General features: G+C 39.3%; 2 protein-coding genes across 2 annotated transcripts in view; one reads left to right on the forward strand and one right to left on the reverse strand.

Moving 5' to 3' along the window:
* Positions 1–4,788, forward strand: part of LOC132822154 (acylamino-acid-releasing enzyme-like) — a 64,679-nt gene extending 59,891 nt beyond the window's left edge. The window contains exons 21-22 of the mRNA XM_060835225.1: positions 23–129; positions 4,667–4,788. Of these exons, the coding sequence (XP_060691208.1) occupies positions 23–129; positions 4,667–4,784 (225 nt within the window). The 3' untranslated portion in view covers positions 4,785–4,788. The remainder of the gene's footprint in view (positions 1–22; positions 130–4,666) is intronic.
* Positions 4,789–6,217: 1,429 nt separating this feature from the next.
* Positions 6,218–22,011, reverse strand: part of LOC132822491 (F-actin-capping protein subunit alpha-2-like) — a 100,389-nt gene continuing 84,595 nt past the window's right edge. Inside the window, exons 8-10 of the mRNA XM_060835868.1 lie at positions 9,100–9,171; positions 8,106–8,168; positions 6,218–6,397 (exon numbers count right to left, since the gene is read on the reverse strand). Coding sequence (XP_060691851.1) covers positions 6,218–6,397; positions 8,106–8,168; positions 9,100–9,171 — 315 coding nt within the window. The remainder of the gene's footprint in view (positions 6,398–8,105; positions 8,169–9,099; positions 9,172–22,011) is intronic.

A 22,011-nucleotide genomic window follows, 5' to 3' on the forward strand; every position in this document is an offset into this window, starting at 1 on the left:
CTGTAGTACTTTTGTCTTTTAGGTGACAACTCCAGTTCTGATTTTGTTAGGTGAAAAAGACAAACGGGTTCACCCATCGCAAGGCCTTGAGCTGTATCGTGCACTGAAAGTCAGAGATGTTCCTGTGCGGTAAGCTCTGTACTAGTCAGTTAAACAATGGGAGTTGTGATGATCCAATGGGCTCATGAAGCTGTTAACTGGGACTATACCTGGCAATAAAACACTCACCTTCATATCAAAGATCTGTTCAATTTATGTCATGAAATCCAGAGCTATGATGTCCATGAATGCTCTCCAGAAAATTACCCCTTGCCAAGAATACTTCAAACCAAATGCTCTTTGCCATACATTCATTTGAGTGCATTGACTAGTGTTTTCAATGCACTCAATAGTCCAGTATGGAGACGACTGTCAGAAGCTTAGAAGTCTAACAAAAAAAAAATCACCATTAATCATCATGTAACAAATGATTTGATGAATAGTTCCTAGATTAAATCCCTATTTGGTGGTTTACATTATCTATGAATGCATGGCACCTTCCAGTGAGATTTTAGAAAAGGAACTAAATTTTAAATAGGTAGAACTCTCTAATTAGAAGTTGTTCCAATAGTTAACTTTCCCTACACTGTGGTCCAGCTAGCTAAAGGGTCAGAGGTAGGGGAAGGATTGTAAAATTTACTGTGAGTCAGAGCCGTAAAATGGGTAATGGTGGCTTGGCCACAAATGATATCTCCTGGTTGATTGTCTTCACTTGAATTGACAATGAAAAGAACTATCAGGCCAGTGTATAATCCACAACTAATCTGCCACAGTCCATTTTACAATCTAATGAAGCCGAAGGTTACCCCAGCTGTCTGACTGACACCGTATTGACTTTCATTTTAAATTCTTCTTGTTTTAAGTTATTATCTCCTCTTGCTTTTTACCGTCATTTGCCACCCACTATTTTTCAGAAAAATAGATCATTGAACATAGATCAGTACAGCACAAGAACAGGGCCTTTGGTCCAACTATGCCTGTGCCAAACATGACGCCTTTCTAAAGGAATCCCTTCTACCTGCACATGGTCCACATCTCTCTCTTCCCTGCCTGTTCATCTCTGTCTAAATGCCTTTTAATGTTGTTATCATATCTGCTCCTACCATCTCCCCTGTTAATGTGTTTCAGACATTTACTGCACTGTAAAATGTCTTGCCTCAACATCTCCAAAATTTTCCTCTCTCACCATTTCCACTCTGGGAAAAAAATCCTCTGTGAACATCCACCCTATCCATGCCTCTCATAATTTTATATACTTCTATCACATCGCCTCTCAGCCTCCAAATCCCTAGTGAAAATAATTCAAGTTTTCCCAACCTCTCCTTATAAGTAATACCCTCCAATCCAGACAATACCCTGGTAAATCTCTTTTTTACTCTTTGCAAAGCCTTCGCATCCTTCCTAAAATGTGGCGACCAGAACTGCACACAATTCTCAAATGTAGCCTAACTAAAATTTTAAACAGTTGCCAACGTTTATGCTCGAGCCCGACCAATTAAGGCAAGCAGGCCATATGCCTGCTTTACCATCTTACCCACTTGTGTTACCACTTATAGGTAGCTGTGGAGCTCTGTATATCAATGCTGCTAAAAGCCCTCTGTACCTTCCAAAATGCCTCACTTCACACATGTCCAGATTAAACTCAGTCTATCATTTCTCGCCCCAAATTTCAAACTGATCTACATCCTATTGCATACTTTGACAAGCTTCCTCACTACACACATATTCAATTTTTGTGGTGTCTGCAAACATACTAATCAGGCCACCTATATTTTCATCCAGAACACAAAAAAACAGAAGTCCTAGCACTGATCCTTGTAGAACACCACAGGTCACAGACCTCCAGTCAGCAAAACACCCCTGTGTATCTTCTGTGACCAAACCAATTTTGTCTCCAACTTACTAATTCACCATGGATCCCAGGTCACTTAATCTTCTGAACCAGTCTGCCATGAGAAACCTTGTCAAATGTTTTAGTAAAGTCTGTGTAGACAACTTCCATTCCCTTACCTTTATCAATAATCTGTGTAATTTCCTCAAAAAAAGTCAAATTTGTGAGACAAGACAAAGCCACTCCTGTATAAAACTACCCCTGATAAATCCATTCTTTTCCAAATGTGAGTGAATCCTGTCACTAAGAACTTTCTTCAATAATTTTCCTCCTCACCAGCCTATAATTTTCTGGATTATTGTTGTTGCCTTTCTTAAACAAAGGTTAATCTCCAGTCTTCTGGGACCTCACCTGTGGCTAAACAGGGTACAAAAATCTCTGTCAAGGCACCAGCAATCTCTTCGCTTGCCTCCAAATCCATCAAGCCCTGGAGACTTGTCCACCTTGATGCCTTTCAAGATGCACAACATCACCTCCCTCTTAATAACAATGTGTGAACATATCCCTCCCTAATCTTACCAGCATCATGTCCTTCTCCTTGGTGAATACCAAGAATGAAGTACTCATTAAGAACCGCATCTACTTCCTCTGGCTTCACACATAAATTGCCTCATTTGAGTGGACCTACCTTTTCTCTAGTTACCCTCTTGTTCTTAATATAGATACAAAATGATTTGGGATTCTCCTTAATTCTATTTACTAAAGACATTTCATTGCCCTTTTTGCCGTTGTAATTCTACAAGTTCTTTCCTGCTTTTGTTATATTTCTCAAAGGCCTTGTTTAAGTTTAGTTTCCTTAAACTTACATATGCTTGCTTTTTCTCTTTTTTTGCCTTTTTTTCAGTGCTTTCATTTCCTCAGTTTAATCAACGTAAAAGGAATACATTTAGTTGAGTCAAAAAAAGGGCTATAACTTTTTTTTGAACATGCATAACGATAAGGGTATTGCATATATTAGTTTAGTCACTCTGATAAATGAATCACTGACTTTACTTCCTCTCTGCACTAGTGCAGACAAGTGCGCTATTTGTGTATTTGTGTTGTGGATTTGCATTAATTGTCTTTGCCATCTGTGGAGAAAGAATACCGGTTGAGCCACTTAGTATTATTGTGCTTAGTTTTGCAACAACCGCATGTTTCAAATGTTCTTTAGATTCTAATGAATAAAAATTACCATCAAGCTGCCGCTATCAATTTATGATTGGAAAAAATCGAGGATAGTATTCTGAGGAAATTTCACCATCTCGAAGTTTGCAAAGGAGTTCCAGTTGTTTATACTCATTTGAAAATGATAAAACCAAATTATTGAATAACATGAAAAGCAGCCCTAAGTTTAAATTCAACCAGCTTCTATGTAGGATTTGAATCAATGTTCCCAATGCATGAATCTGGGCTGCTGGAATTCTAGGCCAGCAATTTTTAACCACGAAGCCACTCCCATCCCTTATCATTTTTGTGTTCACATCTGAAGTGGGACTTGAATCTTAACATTTTGGTTCAGAGCCAAGAATATTATCAATTCAATCACAACTAGCAAGCATTACCTTTATATTTGGAGGTTTTCGCTATGAGTACTGCTCAAACTGACACCAAGAAAAACTCACTGGATTTTAATTCCAGTGTCTTAACCACTTAGTCGTCACATCTTCAATCTACACCCAATGCATAATGAATGACCTGTGAAAGACAAATCATAACCAGTATGCAAAGTAAAACAATTAAAGAACAAACTAAACTTTGGCAGTACTGCCAAAGAGAAACGTTTGGGTTTGTGATGATTAAATATTGACAATCCCAGGTACTGATTGATCATTGCCAAGTAAAAGAATTGCCATGAAGATTGAATTGACAATACCATAAATATTCTGATAAGCAATAAAAAAAGACATGTACAATGAACATCTTATAAATTGCACACATGTTCCTCATATCCATGCATTATTAGTGACTACTGTCCATCTGATTAAAAGCCCCAAACTTATTCTGGCTAAGAATTGGGAAGAATGCAAGATCTTAGGTATTTATTAACAAGGACATTTTTACATTTCTATCTCATTTTATGTTGTGAAAATATTCAGCTGATAAATAGGTTATGGTACTTTATTTGTATAACAGGATGTGCTATGTCCTGCTGTTCGCAGTCAAAGTTTATTGGAGTCTCTGGGAAGGTGGTGGTGTTGTGGTAATGTTACAGGACTTGCAATCCAATGCTCCGGGGTACTTTGAATTTGATAAAGTTCTGGAATTAAAAGTTGGCTTAATGGCAACCACTATCAATCATTGTAAAAGCCCATCTCCTTCACTGTGACGAAGGAAATCAGTTGTCTTTTCTTGGTCTAATATACACATGACTCTAGACTCTCAGCAATGTGGTTGAGTCAATTCCCCTTTGGGCAGTTAGGAATGGGAAATAAATGTTGGCCCAGCGAGCACCATCCAATTTTTCAAAGAAGTTTGCATATGGATATGTAGGTATGTTCCTTTCTCAACATTGACAATATTCATTCAGATTTTCTGGTCCTGGCTGTACTGGGAGAAAAAAAGCTGATTGAAAACCAAACACCTGGAATTGCCTTAAAAGAGGAAGGGATCTCTTAAGCATTGGGCCTTGTCTGATGGTAAAATATCCTTTGTTTAACTTCCCTGCAAAATACTGGGCGACTAAGCAAAAAAGGTAAAACTCTAAAGACACTGTTCTTCATCAGAAATAAAATTTTGATTTCTTTCATCATTTAGGTTATTATGGTATCCTGACGACAGCCACTCGCTCTCTAAAGTTGGCACAGAAGTTGATGTTTTCATGAATATTGCTTTGTGGTTTAACTTTGCACTGGGTATAACTAAAGCAGCTTGAGACAGTTTAACGTGAAAAATAATCTAACTCAACTGAATATGTGATGCTGTTTATTTTAATCAGCAGGTGCTTAGAGTGTATTTCCTTTTAGCTATTTGGCAAGGCTGCACATCCCCTTGTATTTGTACAAAATTCATTTAATTTAGTGCTAATTTGATTCAGTGGCATCACCCTTTCGTCTGAAATAATTATGAATTCATACCATATTCACAAACGTGAAGATAATCTGAGCTGACAATTCAGTGCAGTAATAAGAGTGAAGTTTTGTTTCAGATGGTGTCTTTTTTGCATTAGTTATTAAATAGATTAAAATAAATTAAATTACCTATTTAGGAACATAGAAATTGACCCATACAATTATTTTGAAAAAATGGTGAGTAGAACTTCTTCAATGCTTAGCCCCAGCCATAACCAGCAAAAGAAACTAGCTGATCAAATGCTATTTGAGGACCTGATTATTGGCTATCATGTTTTCCTACAAATTAGTGGCAAACATTGTAGTAACTTCTTGGCTGTGAAACACTTCAGAACAACTTCAGGATGTGAAAATCAGTACAATAATGCATACTCTTATCTTTCCAAACTCGAAGATTTCAAATAATGTTTTTTTCTGGCTGTAGGTAGCCAATCCTTCATAGAATAGAATCTTAAAATTCCTACAGTGGAGATAGAGGGCATTTAACTCATCAAGTCTGCATTGACCTCTGAAGAGTGTCCACACAGACCTTCTCCCCACCCCCCCCCCCCCAACCAAATCCCCTTAGCCATGTATTTACCATAGCTAATCCACTTAGCATGCACGTCCCTGGACGTTACATGGCAATTTAGCAAGGCCAATCGACTTAACCTGCGCATTTTTGGACTGTGGGAGGAAACCCACGCAGTATGGGGAGAAAGTATAAACTCCGCACCAACAGTCATCCAATGTTGGAATTGGACCTGGATTCCTGGCACTGAGAGTTAGCAGTGCCAATCACTGTGACACTGTGCCACTGGTTTAGATGAGTAGATCAGACAAGCATAATGTTCATGGCAATGCATTACTTTTTAAACAAAAATCTACTGTGTGTATATACCTTATTAAAATTCAGATCAGGTTACAGAATAAAAATACTGATGACAGTGGGAAAAACTACTTGCACGTCATACAATGCATATTTCCAAGCTAAATTTGTGGTGAGTTGAAACTTGAGGCTCTATTATAATTAATAACTGTAGCCAAAGTTAGATTGCTATGATTGGAAAAGTTTGTTTTCTATCAGTTAATGACCTGACCTTGAGTACAAAATTTCTTTTTGCAATGTGTCTTGTTCATTCTTGCGTATGGATAATGTGAATATAGATTTAAGATAAACTCAGATTGTATTTCAATTTGTGCACTTTAATTTTTAAATATTATGACTGTTTATGTTATGAATCAGACACCAAAGGTATCAGTGAAAATTCAGACGTTCAGGTTTAGACTCTCTTAATGCCTGTGCTAGGTCTATCTCTCTGACGATCTTGGCATTGATGATTTTGTTCCAATCAATTGTTGTGTGTGTAAATGGCAGTTGGCGCCGAAGACCCTTAAGCAGACAATCCAACTTCTGATAATTCTCCATTAGACCAACCTGGAGGAAGAGACAATAGAAGGATAATCACTTGCAGCTCAGAATGCAAAAGATTCCACTTTCAGTCACTTGTAAAGTTACTTTACAATCAATTCTAACTTGATAATTGGTTTACAATGGCTTACAGTTAAAATGTGCTTCAGTAATAAAAATCAAAGTTTTTTGCTATCTTCATGAAGCAATGCAATTGTGTTTATTTGAGAAGGAAATGATTTATGTTTCATCACCATTGATGTAATCTCTGGCTGCTATACAATTTATACATTATCCTAGTGTTGTAAGCAATCAACAAAGTCTTTACAATAAAGATAGTGGCCCACCAAACCAAAAAACATATCTTCAAATCAGGTCTTGATGAAGGTATCTGTGACTAACAAATGACTCATTCTTTGGAGAGCAATTTAGAGCAAGTTGGCTTGACTTGTGCATCATCTAGATAATGCTGACTGGCTATGTCTTAAGAAAATAAAATTGAAAGAGAAACAGATTCATAAAGGATACACACCTTTCATCTGACCTCCTTTGTGGTTACTATAGATGTTCAGGAATTTGTTTTCAATATAAATTGCAGTTGGTTAAAATTGACTAAAAACCTTTGCTCTCAGCCATCCACTTCAGATTTAATTAAGTCCTTCTCAAGATGTGTGCCTCTATGAAAAGGAAAGCATTTTTTTGCTTATCTCTAATTGTCCTTAAGAAGATTATGCAAGGTCACCTGGAAAACTGTGTTCTATGTGGAAAAGTTACTTGTGAAGCACTTGTGTAGAGTTCTAAGATTTTGAATCCATGATGAAGCAGAAGTGCAAAACAGCATCTAAGTCTGGATAGTGTGAAGCATGGAGGTGAATAAATATATTTATGTGAAGTACAGTAGTTTTAGTGGTGATGTGTGCTGGTTGAATCCTCAGGTCCTACACAATCTCTCAAAAGAAGGTCTGTGTTTGGGGGCTAAAGCTGTGCACTGGAAGAATTGGAGAAAAACACAGTTAGCTATTCTGCAGTGAAATCAATATGGTTTTTACTGATAGATGAAAGTAGTACTGCATAGGAAGCAAGAGATTTTGATTCTTGCAGTTTTTTTTAACAAAAATACTATTTGTGTACTAGTTTTAAAGCATAAAGCATCTGCATGTTTGTCTTCTTTTTGTGAATTATTCAACAATGTATTACCCAATAGAGTGTAATCTTAGCTATTGAGCGGCTGTCAGATTGCAACATTTTATTAACACCACCACAATGGTTCTTTTTTACTCAGCTTGGCAGTAAGCCTAAGTTTTCAATGTTTAACATCTAACATTACAGAACACAAACTGCAGTACAAAGGGATTGATTCGTGGGCAAGGTCTGTAGGGAAGTAAAAAGAATGCAAAAGTTTCAATGTATTGTTAATCCTTTAAGCCACACAAACATACAGTTGTCCTCCCTTTTTAAGGATAGGACTAACTGTACTTGAAAAGAAAGGGCCAGTAAAATATAAATTCTTGAGATGATGTACTGATAAAGACTGCCTTTATATCTCTCATCACCATTGATCTGAATAGTGTGGAAAGCAAATTTGGACAGTAAGTCTGTCATGTTATTCCTAATTACCTTATATCTTGATTCCATCCATCTGAGCAATATAATGCTAGTGAGTGCCATTAGCAGTTTTTTACTTGATGAATCAGAAAACATAATGAATAGGTAACATATGCTGTGGTAGAGCTACCTGAAATTCAGTGTCAGCATTTTCAATAACTTTCACAAACTCTGCAGCTCCTTCACTTTCATTCTAGTGAAAGAAAGAAGATGGAAATGTAAGACAGGTCGTCAACCTCCTGTGACATCAAACGAGTGAGAGAATGTGATCATTGACTCACGTTTCAGCTCTCTCTGTCTTGTTGTTTTGTCTCTTCTGCCTTTTTCTTTTTCTGTCCTGCCTGCCTTCCCCAAGCCTCTTTTTGCTTTTGTCTTTTGCTTGGAAGGTGATGGGGATGTCATTGTGATTCAAATAAGGTGCCACCAATAGTTGCATTTGGGGTTGGTGGTTGTACAAAAAATGGGAGCCTTCAGTCCATTTCTACCCTCCCCTGAATGACTGTCCTAACCTCATTTAATACCTTCTTTTCCCTCAACTATTTCCAGTGATTGAATGGATGTTGATCTAAGATTAAGTGCATATGAGTTAGTTTTTTAACGCAACGTCGGGAGTCTATGAAATATAATACTTGTATTAGTGAAGCAGAGACCAGATCAATTAACCAGACCAAGTTAGGCAGGCAGTTCAAGGTAAGGTGAATAGAGAGCTATGAGAATAAAATGGTACATAGAATAAGAAGTACTACATGTGTAGGATAAACTGGAAACCCGATCGTTACTTTCATGTTCTAATCTCAATTATGGTTATTGGTAACCCCTGCCCCATTCATCATTCCATTAGCCATTTCCCATTGTGTCCTTGCTTTTGTCACAGCTGCTATATAATCCTATTCAATCAACCCTCTGGTCTTCTGTTGTCCCTTAATCTTGCGCTCACAGCATCATTTTAGTTCTAACATCATGTTTTCGCAATCTGGAAGCTGAGCTTGTCATATCAAAGAGAGCTTACTGCTGAGAGGTTCTGCTGTATAAACTAGAGTTTACATCCAGTTTTATAAGAGCAGATCCCTTGCTGATGCATAAAATTGCACGGATATATACAATATAATGTATATTTTCCTTACCTTTAGAGCAAGGTTTTGTTTCACTTCAACATTGTTGGTCAAATTGATGTTACCCTCCTCAAAATAATGAGCCTGAGAGAGGAAATGTTAGAATGAAAATTTAAAAACCTCATATGTTTATCCGTGTCCCATTTTCTCTTATTACCAATATTCCTGACAAATTATTTCACCAAGGAAATGGTTGGGTAATCTACTTCCAGATTTGGATGATTGTGAACAGAAAACATGATGACACAGGCAAATAAGAATGGGCTTATCCATTGATACGATGAGAGATGAAATCTGGAACAGTGCGAATTGGGAACTGACACTGTATTCTAGTCATGCCTTTGAAATGCCATCTGGAAATTGTTTTCTCCAAGAAGTTAATGTTATATTTATTAAATTGAAACAAAAAAAATTTAAAAAGTTGCATTGGGACAATTGAGGGACAGGGAGGAAGAAAAATTTTTTTTAACATCATCCACAAGTAAAAGGAGAACTGGAGAATCTTGTAAATCCATAATTTATGGGTGAACCAGCTTTGTGCATCAAGGTATGTTGCTCAAAATAGCATGACATTTAATCAACAATATGCTATCTCTCATCATTCCTAGCATTAGTCATGTTTGCTAACTGATTATCCTTGTCAATGCTTTGCTAACTTTGCTAGGTTGTAAATGTACATGTCTAGTATAAATTCACCATAGCTTCCTTGCTTGTACTGTATGCTCATATTAATAAATCCCATGATACTGACTGCTTTGTTCATTGCTATTTGCACTTGTCCTGGAACTTTCAATGATTTGTCAACTTTTTGTTTGTGGGATGCAGGCCTATGTTCTCAAATGATTCTCAAGGTTTGTTTATTGCCCATCCCTTGTTGCCCAGAGGACATTTAAAAGTCTGTTAGATTGCTGTAGGTCTGGAGTTGGATGTAGGCCAGAGTGGGTAAGGATAGCAAATCTCCTTCACATTAATGAACAAGATGAGTTTTTAGAGCATTTGACAGTACTTACAAGGCCAGCTTTTTATTTCATTCTTTTATTGAATTCAAAAATTCACAATCTGCCACTGTGGGATTTGAACCAGTGGCCTATAACTTTGGTGCTCAGTGACATCACCACTTTGCTAGTAGTACCTCTACATATACTCACACCCCTCTGCACCTTCACACCCTCAAAAATTGTGCCTCTTATTTTCTGTCAATGTTCTTCATATAATGTATAATACCTGCATTGAACTTCATCTTCCATCCATCTGCTCATTCCATCAACTTGTCTATATCTTCTTGGAGCTCTACATTGTTCTGTCAGTTTAGCAATGTTTCCAAGTTTCATATCATTGGCAAACTTTGAAATTATCTCCTACATTTGAACTCTGACTTCAAATCATTGATAGGAACAGCAAGAGTCCTAAAATCAATCCCTGAGAAACGCAATTGGAAACATTCTTCTAGCATTGATTTTTACACTGTTTCCTATCACTGTCAGGTATTATCTATATTGTAATGATCTCTTTTACTTCATGAGCTATACTTGTCTGTTGTGTAGCTTCATACCAGATGCTTCTTGAGAGTCCATGTACACTACATCAATGATATTTACCTTCTTGACCCTTTGTTAAATTTTTAAAAATGGAGATATAATACAAGATAATATATTTTTAGTATTAATCTGTAATAGGGTGAATATAGCATTATGGCTGGGCTTGGAAACATATTCCACAAAGAACGGCTTTGATAAGAACTCAGAAATATGATTTTTAGCCCCTTTAGCCTCTTGTCATTCAATTAAATCATGGCTGATCTGCCACTGACCTCCATATGTCATATCTGTGAATAACTTTGGTTAATAAATTATCTATAAAGCTCAGATTTTAAAAAGTAACAATAGTTTTGGCATCCATTAGTATTTGTAGAAGAACATTTCAAATTTGTCTCTAATCTTGCAAGATGTTTTAAGTTTATAAATGCTTCCTAATCTCACTTTTGAAAGGTCTGGCTCTAATTTTAAGACAATGTTCCTGGTCTTGGACTCTCCACCTTGTTTCTGTCTATCCACCTGATTTATTTCCTTGAAGATCTTGAAAGGTTGAATCAAATTAGACCTTAGGTTTTATTCTCTGGCATTTAGAATTTCACTGTGTGTAATCGCTCTGCTTAGTTTAATCCCTGGAATCTAAGTATCTTTCTGATAAATCCATACTGTACTCCACCAATCCCATCCTGCAAATTGTGAACCTACCCATATGCCTCCTGCTGCTCAATTTCTTAATCAAGTCAATAATTTGCCTTCAATTTCACGAGCTTCACCCTTCGCTCATGGTCTTTTATGAGCAATTTTATCAAATATTTGTGCAAGTTTGAAGCACAAAAGTGCTACCAAAAGATTTAGTTGCTTCTTTGCAGCTTTCACATGAAGGTCAGTAAGGACTGAGAACGGACAGATAAAGGAAGAGAATCCATGCAGAATATCCTTGGTCAACATAGAAGCAAAGGACGACTCAAAGCGAAAGAACACGGTCAGTTGATAGAAGAAAATCAATCAACAGAAAGGAGGCACTCTCAAGTTTGCTACATGTAAAAATGGGGTTTGTCAATCAAATGTAATAGGAACTCAAAAAGGGATCATGCTGTAATGTTGAGTGAAATAGGAGTTGATGGGAAGGGTGAGGGCAATAACAAATTAAGAATACTATATATGAGTGCACGAAGCATTAGAAATAAGATGGATGAGCTTGAGGCTCTTTTGGAACTTGGCAGATACGATATTGTGGGGATAACTGAGACGTGGCTTCAAGTGGACAGGGCCTGGGAAATGAATATTCAAGACCACACGTACTATCGTAAGGACATACTGACGGGCAGAGGGGGTGGGATGGCCATGCTGATAAGGGATGATATTCAGTCCCTTGCGTGAGGGGGGCCTAGAATCAGGGGATGTAGAGTCAGTATGGATAGAGCTGAGAAATTCTAAGGGTAAAAAGACCCTCTTGGGAGTTATCTACAGGCCCCCAAACAGTCGTCTGGATGTCGGATGTAAGTTGAATCAGGAGCTGAAATTGGCCTGTCGCAAAGATGTTACTACAGTTGTTATGGGGGATTTCAACATGCAGGTAGACTGGGAGAATCAGGATAGTATTGGACCTCAAGAAAGAGACTTTATGGAGTGCCACGGAGATGGATTCTTAGAACAGCTGGTGCTGGAGCCTACCAGGGAGAAGGCAATTCTGGATCTGGTATTGTGCAATGAACCAGAACTGATCAGGGACCTCAAAGTGAAGGAGGCACTGGGAAGTAGTGACCATAATACAATAAGCTTCAATCTGCAATTTGAGAGGGAGAGGGTACAATCGGAAGTAACAATATTTCAGTTGAATAAAGGGAACTATGGAGTTATGAGGGAGGAGCTGGCCAAAGTTCAATGGTGCAATACCTGAGCAGGGATGACAGTGGAGGAACAATGGCAGATATTTCTGTGTATAATGCAGAAGATGCAGGCGAAGTTCATTCCAAAAAGGAAGAAAGATCCTAGGAGGAGGCATAGGTGGCCGTGGCTGACGAGGGAAGTTAAGAAACATACAAAGTTAAAAGAGAAAAAGTATAACATAGCAAAGATAAGTGGGAAAACGGAGGACTGGGAAGCTTTTAATGAACAACAGAGGATTACTAAGACGGAAATACGCAGAGAAAAAAATGAGGTACAAATGTAAACTGGCCAAAAATATGAAGGAGAATAGTAAAAGCTTTTTTAGGTATGTGAAAGGCAAAAAAAATGGTTAAGATTAAAATTGGGCCCTTGAAGACAGAAATATTACAGTTTGTTCTTGAGGAAATGCGGACTGTAATTTTTGAGTATCCATTCTTCTTAAATACTTGTAACCAAGACAAGAAGACCAAACACAGCCAGAAACCCCAACCACCTTACCATACCTCAAAGAAGTTTCAGAAATGACAGCCAGACTACTTAGACCCCTCGGAATCCTAGTAGCACACAAACCCACCAACATTCTCAAACAAAAACTGACAAACTTAAAAGCCCTAGTAGAACCCATGGACAAAATCAATGTCGTCTACACAATTCCATGCAAGGACTGCCACAAACACTACGTAGGACAAACAGGAAGGAAGTTAGCCACCAGGATACATGAACACCAGCTAGCCACAAAAAGACACGACCCTCTCTCCCTCGTAGCCCTACACATGGAGGAAAAAAAACCCACCAGTTTAACTAGGACAATACATCTGTCCTGGGACAGGCTAGGCAAAAGTATGCCAGAGAATTCCTAGAGGTCTGGCACTCCAATTACAACCCCATAAACAAACACATAGATCTAGATGCCATCTATCAACACCTCAGAAAACGAACAGGAAATGACATCACCACAAACCCCAGGAACCCCATCCCGAACAAACATACAAATAGAAAGCAGGAGACAACAGCTTCGCTTCACTTGGAGGTTGCCACTGATGATGTTACCTAGCCAGGTAATGAAACGTCTGGATATCAAACCTACAGCTCAGCGAGCAAACCTACACCCTATACCATTCCATTATTATCCATATGTATGTCCAATGCTCATTTAAATGCCCTTAATGTCGGCGAGTCTATTACTATTGCAGGCAGGGTGTTTCATTCCCCTACTACTCTCTGAGTAAAGAAACTACCCCCGATATTTGTCCTAAATCTATCACCTCTCAATTTAAAGTTACGTCCCCTCGTGTTGACCTTCACCATCCAAGGAAAAAGGCTCTCACTGTCCACCCTATCTAACTTTCTGATTATCTTATACGTCTCTACTAAGTCACCTCTCAACCTCCTTCTCTCCAACGAAAACAGCCTCAGTTCCCTCAGTGTTTCCTCATAAGGTCTTTCTTCCATATCAGGCAACCTCCTAGTAAATCTGCTCTGAACCCTTTCCACAGCTTCCACATCCTTCCTACAATGCGGTGACCCGAACTGCGCGCAGTTCTCCAGGTGCGGCCTTACCAGTGTCTTTTACAGCTAAAGCATAACCTCGTGGCTCCGAAATTCAATCCCCCTACCAACAAATGCCAACACACCATATGCCTTATTAACAACCCTATCAACCTGGGTGGCAACTTTCAGGGATTTATGCACCTGGACACCAAGCTCTCTCTGTTCATCTACACTGCCAAGAATTTTACCATTAGCCCAGTACTCTGCATTCCTGTTATTTCTTCTGACACTTTTCTGCATTAAACTCTATGCCACCTCTCTACCCAGCTCTGCATTTTATCTATGTTCCTTTGTAATCCACAACATCCTTCGACACTATCCACCTGAGGGTCTGCCTACCTTAGTGTCATCGCAGATTTACTAACCCATGCTTCTATGCCCACATCCAGATCATTGGCCCCAAAACAGATCTTTACGTCACACCTCTGGTAACCGTGTTCCAGGATGAACAGAACAGATAACAGGACGGTGAACCTATCAACAAAGACGGCATACTCAAACTACTGGATGTGTGCCTCACAACACACTTCACATTCAACAACCAAATATATGAACAAATCAACGGCACACCCATGGGCTCACCCATCTCTGGACTCATAGCAGAAGCGGTAATGCAAAGATTAGAACAATTCAACCCAAGCTCTGAGTCAGATATGTGGATGACACCTTTGTAATCATTAAAAACATAGAAATAGAGAACACACACTGGATCATCAACGCCCCACTCAGAGGAATCCAATTCACTAGAGAGGAAGAAAAGGACAACCAACTCCCATTCCTAGATGTGATGGTACAGAGAATACCTAATGGAGAATTCACCACAAAGGTATACAGGAAACGCACACACACAGACCAAGTCCTGAACTACGAAAGCAACCACCCCAACACACACAAAAGAAATTGCATCAAGACACTATTCAAAAGGGCTACAACACACTGCAGTACACCAGAACTGCAAAAAGAGGAAGAAGAACATCTCTACAATATATTCGCCAAAAACGTATACCTGTGCAATTTCATCAACAGATGCCTAAGGGAAAGACAACAGAACGAGGACATGCCACAACCCAAAGGACTAGCCATACATCAAGAGCATTTCCGAACTAACAGCCAGACTACTACGACCACTAGGACTCATAACAGCACACAAACCAACAGCCACTCTCAGACAACAACTCACCAGAACAAAGGGCCCAATACCCAACATGAACAAAACCAATGTAGTGTACAAAATCCCATGCAAGGATTGCACAAAACACTACATAGGACAAACAGGAAGAGAGCTAACGATCCGCATCCATGAACACCAACTAGCCACGAAACGACATGACCGGCTATCCTTAGTAGCCACACACGCAGTTGACAAGCAACATGAGTTCAACTGGGACAATACTATTATCATAGGACAAGCCAAACAGAGAACAGCCAGGGAATTCCTAGAGGCATAGCACTCATCCACAGATTCAATCAATAAGCACATCGACCTGGACCCAATATACCGACCACTGCAGCGGACAGCTGGAACTGACAACCAGAAGCAGCAGAGACAAACCACTATACATGCAGGAGGAAAGATCACAGAAGGGCTTCACAGGAGGCTCCCAAGCACTGAGGATGTCACCTAGACAGGGGACGAAACGTCTGTAACACAATTCCCAGCTCGGCGAACAGAACCACAAGAACATTTCCCATCAACCACCATCCTCTGTCTTCTTTCAGCTATCCAATTTCTGATCCAAATCGATAAATCACCTTCAATCCCGAAACTCCGTGTTTTGTGAAATAGCCTACCTTGTGGAACCTTATCAAATGCCTTACTGAAGTCCATATACACCCTATCAACCACTTAACCTTCATCCACCTGTTTTGTTACCTTCTCAAAGAAATCAGTAAGGTTAGTTATGCACAACCTACCCTTCACAAAACTGTATTGACTATCCCTAGTCAAATTAGTCCTTTCCAGAGGCTGGTGTGAGAAGGGGCAATGCTGTCAAATCTCATTATTTATAGACCTTTACCAGTTTTATTCTATTGTTTACAATAGGAGAAAGTGAGGATTGGAAATGCTGGAGTGTGCTGCTGGAAAAACCCAGCAGGTCAGGCACTATCCGAGGAGCAGGAGTGTCAACAGTTTGGGCATAAGAGCAGGAGACAGAGTGACGTGGAAGGGAAGGGCATACTATATATTTGGGTAGCAGCTGAACACGAGATACTACACATGTAGTATCTCCCTCCACATCACTGATGGGTTTATCAGTGATAGGCAACTTGGTTTTGGGGAAAGTGAAGTTACATGGTGTGCAGGGTGTTCTAGTTAGGTGGACAAACAACTGGTTGAGCAACAGGAGACAGAGAGGAGTAGTTGAAGGGAGTTTCTCAAAATGGGGAAAGGTGACTCTTGGTGTTCCACAGGGATCAATGCTGGGATCACTGTTGTTTGTGATTTACATAAATGATCTGGAAGAGGGCACTGTTGATATAATCAGCAAGTTTGCAGATGACATGAAGATTGGTGCAATAGCAGAAAGCATAGAGTACTGTCAAAGAATACAGGAGGACATAGATAGTCTGGAGAGTCGGGTGGAAAGGTTGCAAATAGAGTTCAATCCAGGCAAATGTGAGGTGATGCATTTTGGGAAGTCTAATTCTAGAATGAATTATACAGTAAACAGAAGAGCCTTGGGAAAAGTTGATGAACAGAGAGATCTGGGAGGTCAAATCCATTGTACCCTGAAGGTTGCTGCGCAGGTGGATAGAATGGTCAAGAAGGCATATATGATGTGCTTGCCTTCATCAAATGGGGTATTGAGTATAAGAGCTGGCAGGTCATGTTAAAATTGTACAAGACGTTGGTTTGGCTGCATTTAGAATACTGTGTACAGTTCTGGTCACCACATTAGCAAAAGGATGTGGACGCTTTGGAGAGGGTGCAAAGGAGGTTTACAAGGATGTTGCCTGGTATGGAAGGTGTTAGCTATGAAGAAAGGTTGAGTAAGTTATGATTGTTTTCATTAGAAAAAGGAGATTAAGGGGGGTACCTGACTGAGGTCTACCAAATCATGAAGGGTATAGACAGGGTAGATAGAGATAAGCTTTTTCCCAGGGTGAAGGATTCAATAACAAGAGGTCCGCTTTCAAGGTGAGAGCTGAAAAGTTTAAGGGGGACACACGTGGCAAGTACTTTACACAGAGGGTGTTAGGTGCCTGGAAAGCGTTGCCAGCAGAGGTAGTAGAGGCAGGCATGGTAGATTCATTTAAGATGCATCTGGACAGATGCATGAGTATGTGGGGAGCAGAGGGATACAGATGCTTAGGAATTGGGTGACAGGTTTCGGCAGTGGATTTGGATCAGCTCAGGTTTGGAGGGCTGAAGGGCCTGTTCCTGGGCTGTAAATTTTCTTTGTTCTTTGTTCTAAGCCCTTCATCAGGAATGCAGCTTGTGGGCCAGGGGTGCTGAGAGATGAATGAGAGGGTGGGATGTGACTTCATCTACCTATCACATTCCCAGCTACCTTCCCCCAGCCCCACCCTTCTCCAAGTTATCTATCAGCACTGCGGCCCACAGGTTCATTCCTGATGAAGAGCTTATTCCCGAAACGTCAATTCTCCTGCTCCTCAAATCCTGCCTGACTGGCTGTATTTTTCCAGCACGATACTCTGAATTATTGTTTACAATACTCAGGCAGGTTTTGTAAAAGGATTCTAATCTCTCTACCATATCTTAAAAATAAAAATATATAACATACACTACATGTTGAAAATTCTGAGGAATACCTAGTACAGATGCAAGCAAGCAAATTGAGTTGTGAAGACACAATTAAAGGTTAATGGTAGTGCCCTCTTGTCCCCACAGTATAATAAATAAATTCATCTTAGAACAATTGTCTGAAACTTGCAATTAAATATTTATTACTCTTGTACTTCACTTTTGATTTTTTTAAACTGTTGTGCAACAGGATATTAAATAAACTAGTCTGTTAATAGATACCTGTGAAAAGAAGCTTAAATGCAGACACTCATATGAGCCAGTCAATGTTATGCTAATTGAAAGAACTGTAAAGATATCACATTATAAATTGAAACAGAGATTATAATGTAAGGGCCATGTGTTTTTATTTTTCTACATTTTTATTGTGGACTGAAATTGGAAAAAAATAAATAAAGGATTATTGCAGCTTTTAAAGACAAGTAACTTTATACTCAATGTAAGTGCTATTTAGACAGTTGCTGGTTCAAGTGGTTGTAGGTGAGGATGCAGATGAGCCAGAACCAAGGCTGTGTACTAATGGAGGTTCAGCTAGCTACAAGTAGCTGATTAGACTGTTGGCTAGTGACAAATTATCAATAACTAAGGCCTTCTGCCTCCTGACAGTTACGCCTGTACTGAACAAGTTGGGTAGTGAACAAGATAATAAGAAGCCGTAAGACCACCCTCAGCTCAGAGCTATCTCTGTTCTCTGCAGTAAAAGCTTTAACAAAAGCAGTGTATTTTACTTTCAGCGGTTGCTGTAAACTGTGACTTTTAATTAATAAGAGAGATACTTTTCTATGTATGAACCATCCTGTGCCTCCTACAAACCAATGAAAGTATTTAGAGAAAGAAGACTGAGAATCAGCATTCTGATCAGCAGAAGAAAGCGAACAAGAATGTTCCTTTGAACAGGCACCACTGAACTATTTTTCCAGTTTCTCCCTCTGGTCATAACACCTTTTTCTTTGCTGTCTATATCTGTTTGTGTGTAAGGGGAATTAATAAGGGGACTGGAGTTATAGGCTGATAGTTCATAATTGTTTCCTTGTGGTTAAAGTCTATTTAGTTGGAATAAATAGTAATTCTTTTTAAGTTCGATAACCTGGTCCATGCTTTTTGTCAACTTGGGTCTAAAATTCAGGTAACTTGGGAAATTTTGCATACTTCTTTAAATTGTTTAACTTCTGTGCTGACTCTGGGAATAGCGGGGCTAGATTTTCAAAGTATCAGAGCAATCAGGTAAAACAAATAAAGATGACTATGGGTATATGGGTTCTCAACCTCATGGAAATTTAACAAAGATATCAAAAAAATGCAGGTTAAGAGACTTTTTTAGTGCAGTGGTAGTGTCTCTGTCTTTGAAGTCTGGATCAAGTTCCACTAGTTCCTGAAAATGTAATCACATCTCTGTATAAATTGATTAGAAAGTATCTAAAAAGGTGCAAGATAACTGGTGTTTTGCTTTTTTTCCCTTTTTGCTTTTCAAACTATAGCACTAAAAACTAAATAGGTTGGATAGAATCCACAATAGATTGGTTTATTAATTCCTTATTGTTCACTGCTGTTTCTTTCCATTACACATGAAGATCCTCAGAACAACAAAAGGCTCACTGTCACCGGGTACTAACTCAAGAGGTTTATAAATGTCAGCAACAGCTCTTGAATAATAAAAACACATTTCCAGATAATTATTATTCTTTTGATGTAATTTTTCAGTTTACTAATTAAAAGGCATCCCTTGAGAGGGAAGATCAATAGGATGGTATGCAGAAGACAGAGGAACTTGTGCGTAAGTTCAACTTGTTAACATTCCAATAAAGTCACTCTGTGGGAAGTCTGGGGAAACATCACAGTCTAATTCAGTATGGCTTCTCAGTACAGAATTTTCACAGCCCAGTTCTCATTATGGTGTTGTTTGAAATATAAATAAAAGGGATGAGCACCAGAGGGCGAGGGCAGAGTGATTGCCCTTGACATTAAAGCATCATTTGACTGAATACGGTTTCAATTTTACTCGAGCATCTTGATGTCAATTGGAATCAAGGGAATCTCACTATTTCATATCGAGCCCAAAGGAATTTGAGGCAATCATCTCCATCCCAGGATATTGCTGCAGCAATTCCTTGGGGTCTACATATTTTCTAATCAACCTGTTCAACTACATTACTGTATACCTATGGAACAGGTGGTACTTAAACCCGAGCTCTTTGAGTTCGCTACTAGTCCCAAATATCTTCAGCTGCTTCATCAATGACCTTCTAGTCAACTTAAGTTTAGAAGAGGAAATATTTGCTAAAGATGGTACAGTTTTCAGCATTATTTGCAACTAACACATACTAACCTGGCTAACCTTCAGGCTTAGGCTGATAAGTGGCAGAATTAAACATCACCCCACACAGGTTTCAGACGATAACCATTTCCAACAGGAGATAATCTAACCTTGATATTTCAATGGCATTATCATTACTGCATTTTCCAGAAGAAAATTCCTGAGACAGAAACCAAACTCAACCAGCCATACAAATACTGTGGCTCAGAATTCTGTACTGAGTAATTCATACTCCTGACTCCCTGAAGCCTGTCCACCATCGACAAGGCATAAGTCAGAAACGTGATGGAATATTCCTCGCTTGCCTGAAATTAATAGAGTTGCAACAGCACTCAAGAAGCTTGACACCATTGGCATTCCATCCATCTCCTTAAATATTTACCCTCTCTACTACAAGATACATTGCAGCTAAGGATCCTTCAGCACCACTTCTCAAAGCTGCAACTCCAACCACTTAAAAGAACAAGGGCAGTTTATATTGGAACATTGCCATTTGCAAGTTTCCCTCCTAACCACACACCGTCAGAACTTGGAAATATAATTGTGTTCTTCTGTTGTCACAGGGTCAATACCTTGGGGCTACTACTCCTCCCACCACACCATTACATTCACATATTCTCTCTCACAAACACATGTACAACACAATGGGTATATATCACTGATTACCCTATAGTTCAAACATCTGTCCACCTTATGCTCGAATATATTCAGTGACTAAGGATGAAATCGTCGGCTAGAGGTGGCAAGCTTGGAGGCAAGAAGAATACATAATTAGACAAGGTGGTGGCACGCTCAAACCCCACTGCCTTCCTGCCTCCAACAGAGTTAAGTTTTGGGTTGGAAAGTCCAACCATGCTGCCAATTGTTGACAATATGTGCTCAATTATGGACCACAAAAAGCATCAAGCCCATCATCGCTGGGGATACTAAGCTGCAGACAGGCCTGCTGCAAACTAACATACCCAAAAGGTCTCCCTGACCTAGGGACTGGAAATAGGTCAAAGGGTACCTACTAGGAGCAACACCCTGACACTACTTCCCACCTGATCTTACATCCTTCCTCCTCTCATCCTTTCCAAAGCATCCAATATGAGTATCACCTTCCCGCTCCAAACAATCGCCTAGCTTAGTCTTGACTCCTCCGCAATTCTAGAACATTGGGGATGCTCTTCTGCCAGCAGCCATGGTACTGCCAAGTCCAATTACTGAAGGCTCATTGTTCTTGCTAGGTGGGACTTCAACCTCTAGGGTCTTGAATCCAGGCAATGACTCATGGGTGGTTGAAACAATGCCTGTTACGTGTGAGATTGCAAGGGCCCTCCCTGGAGGGTGATGCATGGTCTTTTCCTGGCTGTCCAACAGGCAAAACCCCTACATGTCTTCCTGATTTTGTCTCAGGACTCCACAGCTCTCTAAGAGAAAGAAATCCAAAGATTATCAAATTATTGAGAGAAGAAATCTTTGTTTACCCCCAACTTAAATATGATCCCTAATTTCAAAACACTGTCCCTATTTCTAGATACCTCCTAAGAGGAAAATTTCTCTCAGCGTCTACACTGTCAAATGCCTTAGAGTTTTATATGTCTAAATACCTCCACCTTCTCATTGGAAATTATGAATGGTCACTAATTCTAGCCTTGCCAGTATTGATCATACATCAGGAGCCTTTTTTTTCCTCAAAAAATAACTTAAAGTTCCATGTTTTTTCTCTGATCTGAATGGAACTAGTTGATCTCCTCTGTAGTGGTAGAAAATGGATTATGATAGATCTAACGTTTCTGGATTAGGGGGTGATAAATTAAACATAAATCCACTCCTGATTACCACACAGTGGCATGATACACGCGTCCAAGTGTGAGCAATGAACTGTA

The sequence above is a fragment of the Hemiscyllium ocellatum genome, chromosome 14 (genome assembly GCF_020745735.1).
Source record: "Hemiscyllium ocellatum isolate sHemOce1 chromosome 14, sHemOce1.pat.X.cur, whole genome shotgun sequence".
NCBI classification, from domain to species: domain Eukaryota; kingdom Metazoa; phylum Chordata; class Chondrichthyes; order Orectolobiformes; family Hemiscylliidae; genus Hemiscyllium; species Hemiscyllium ocellatum.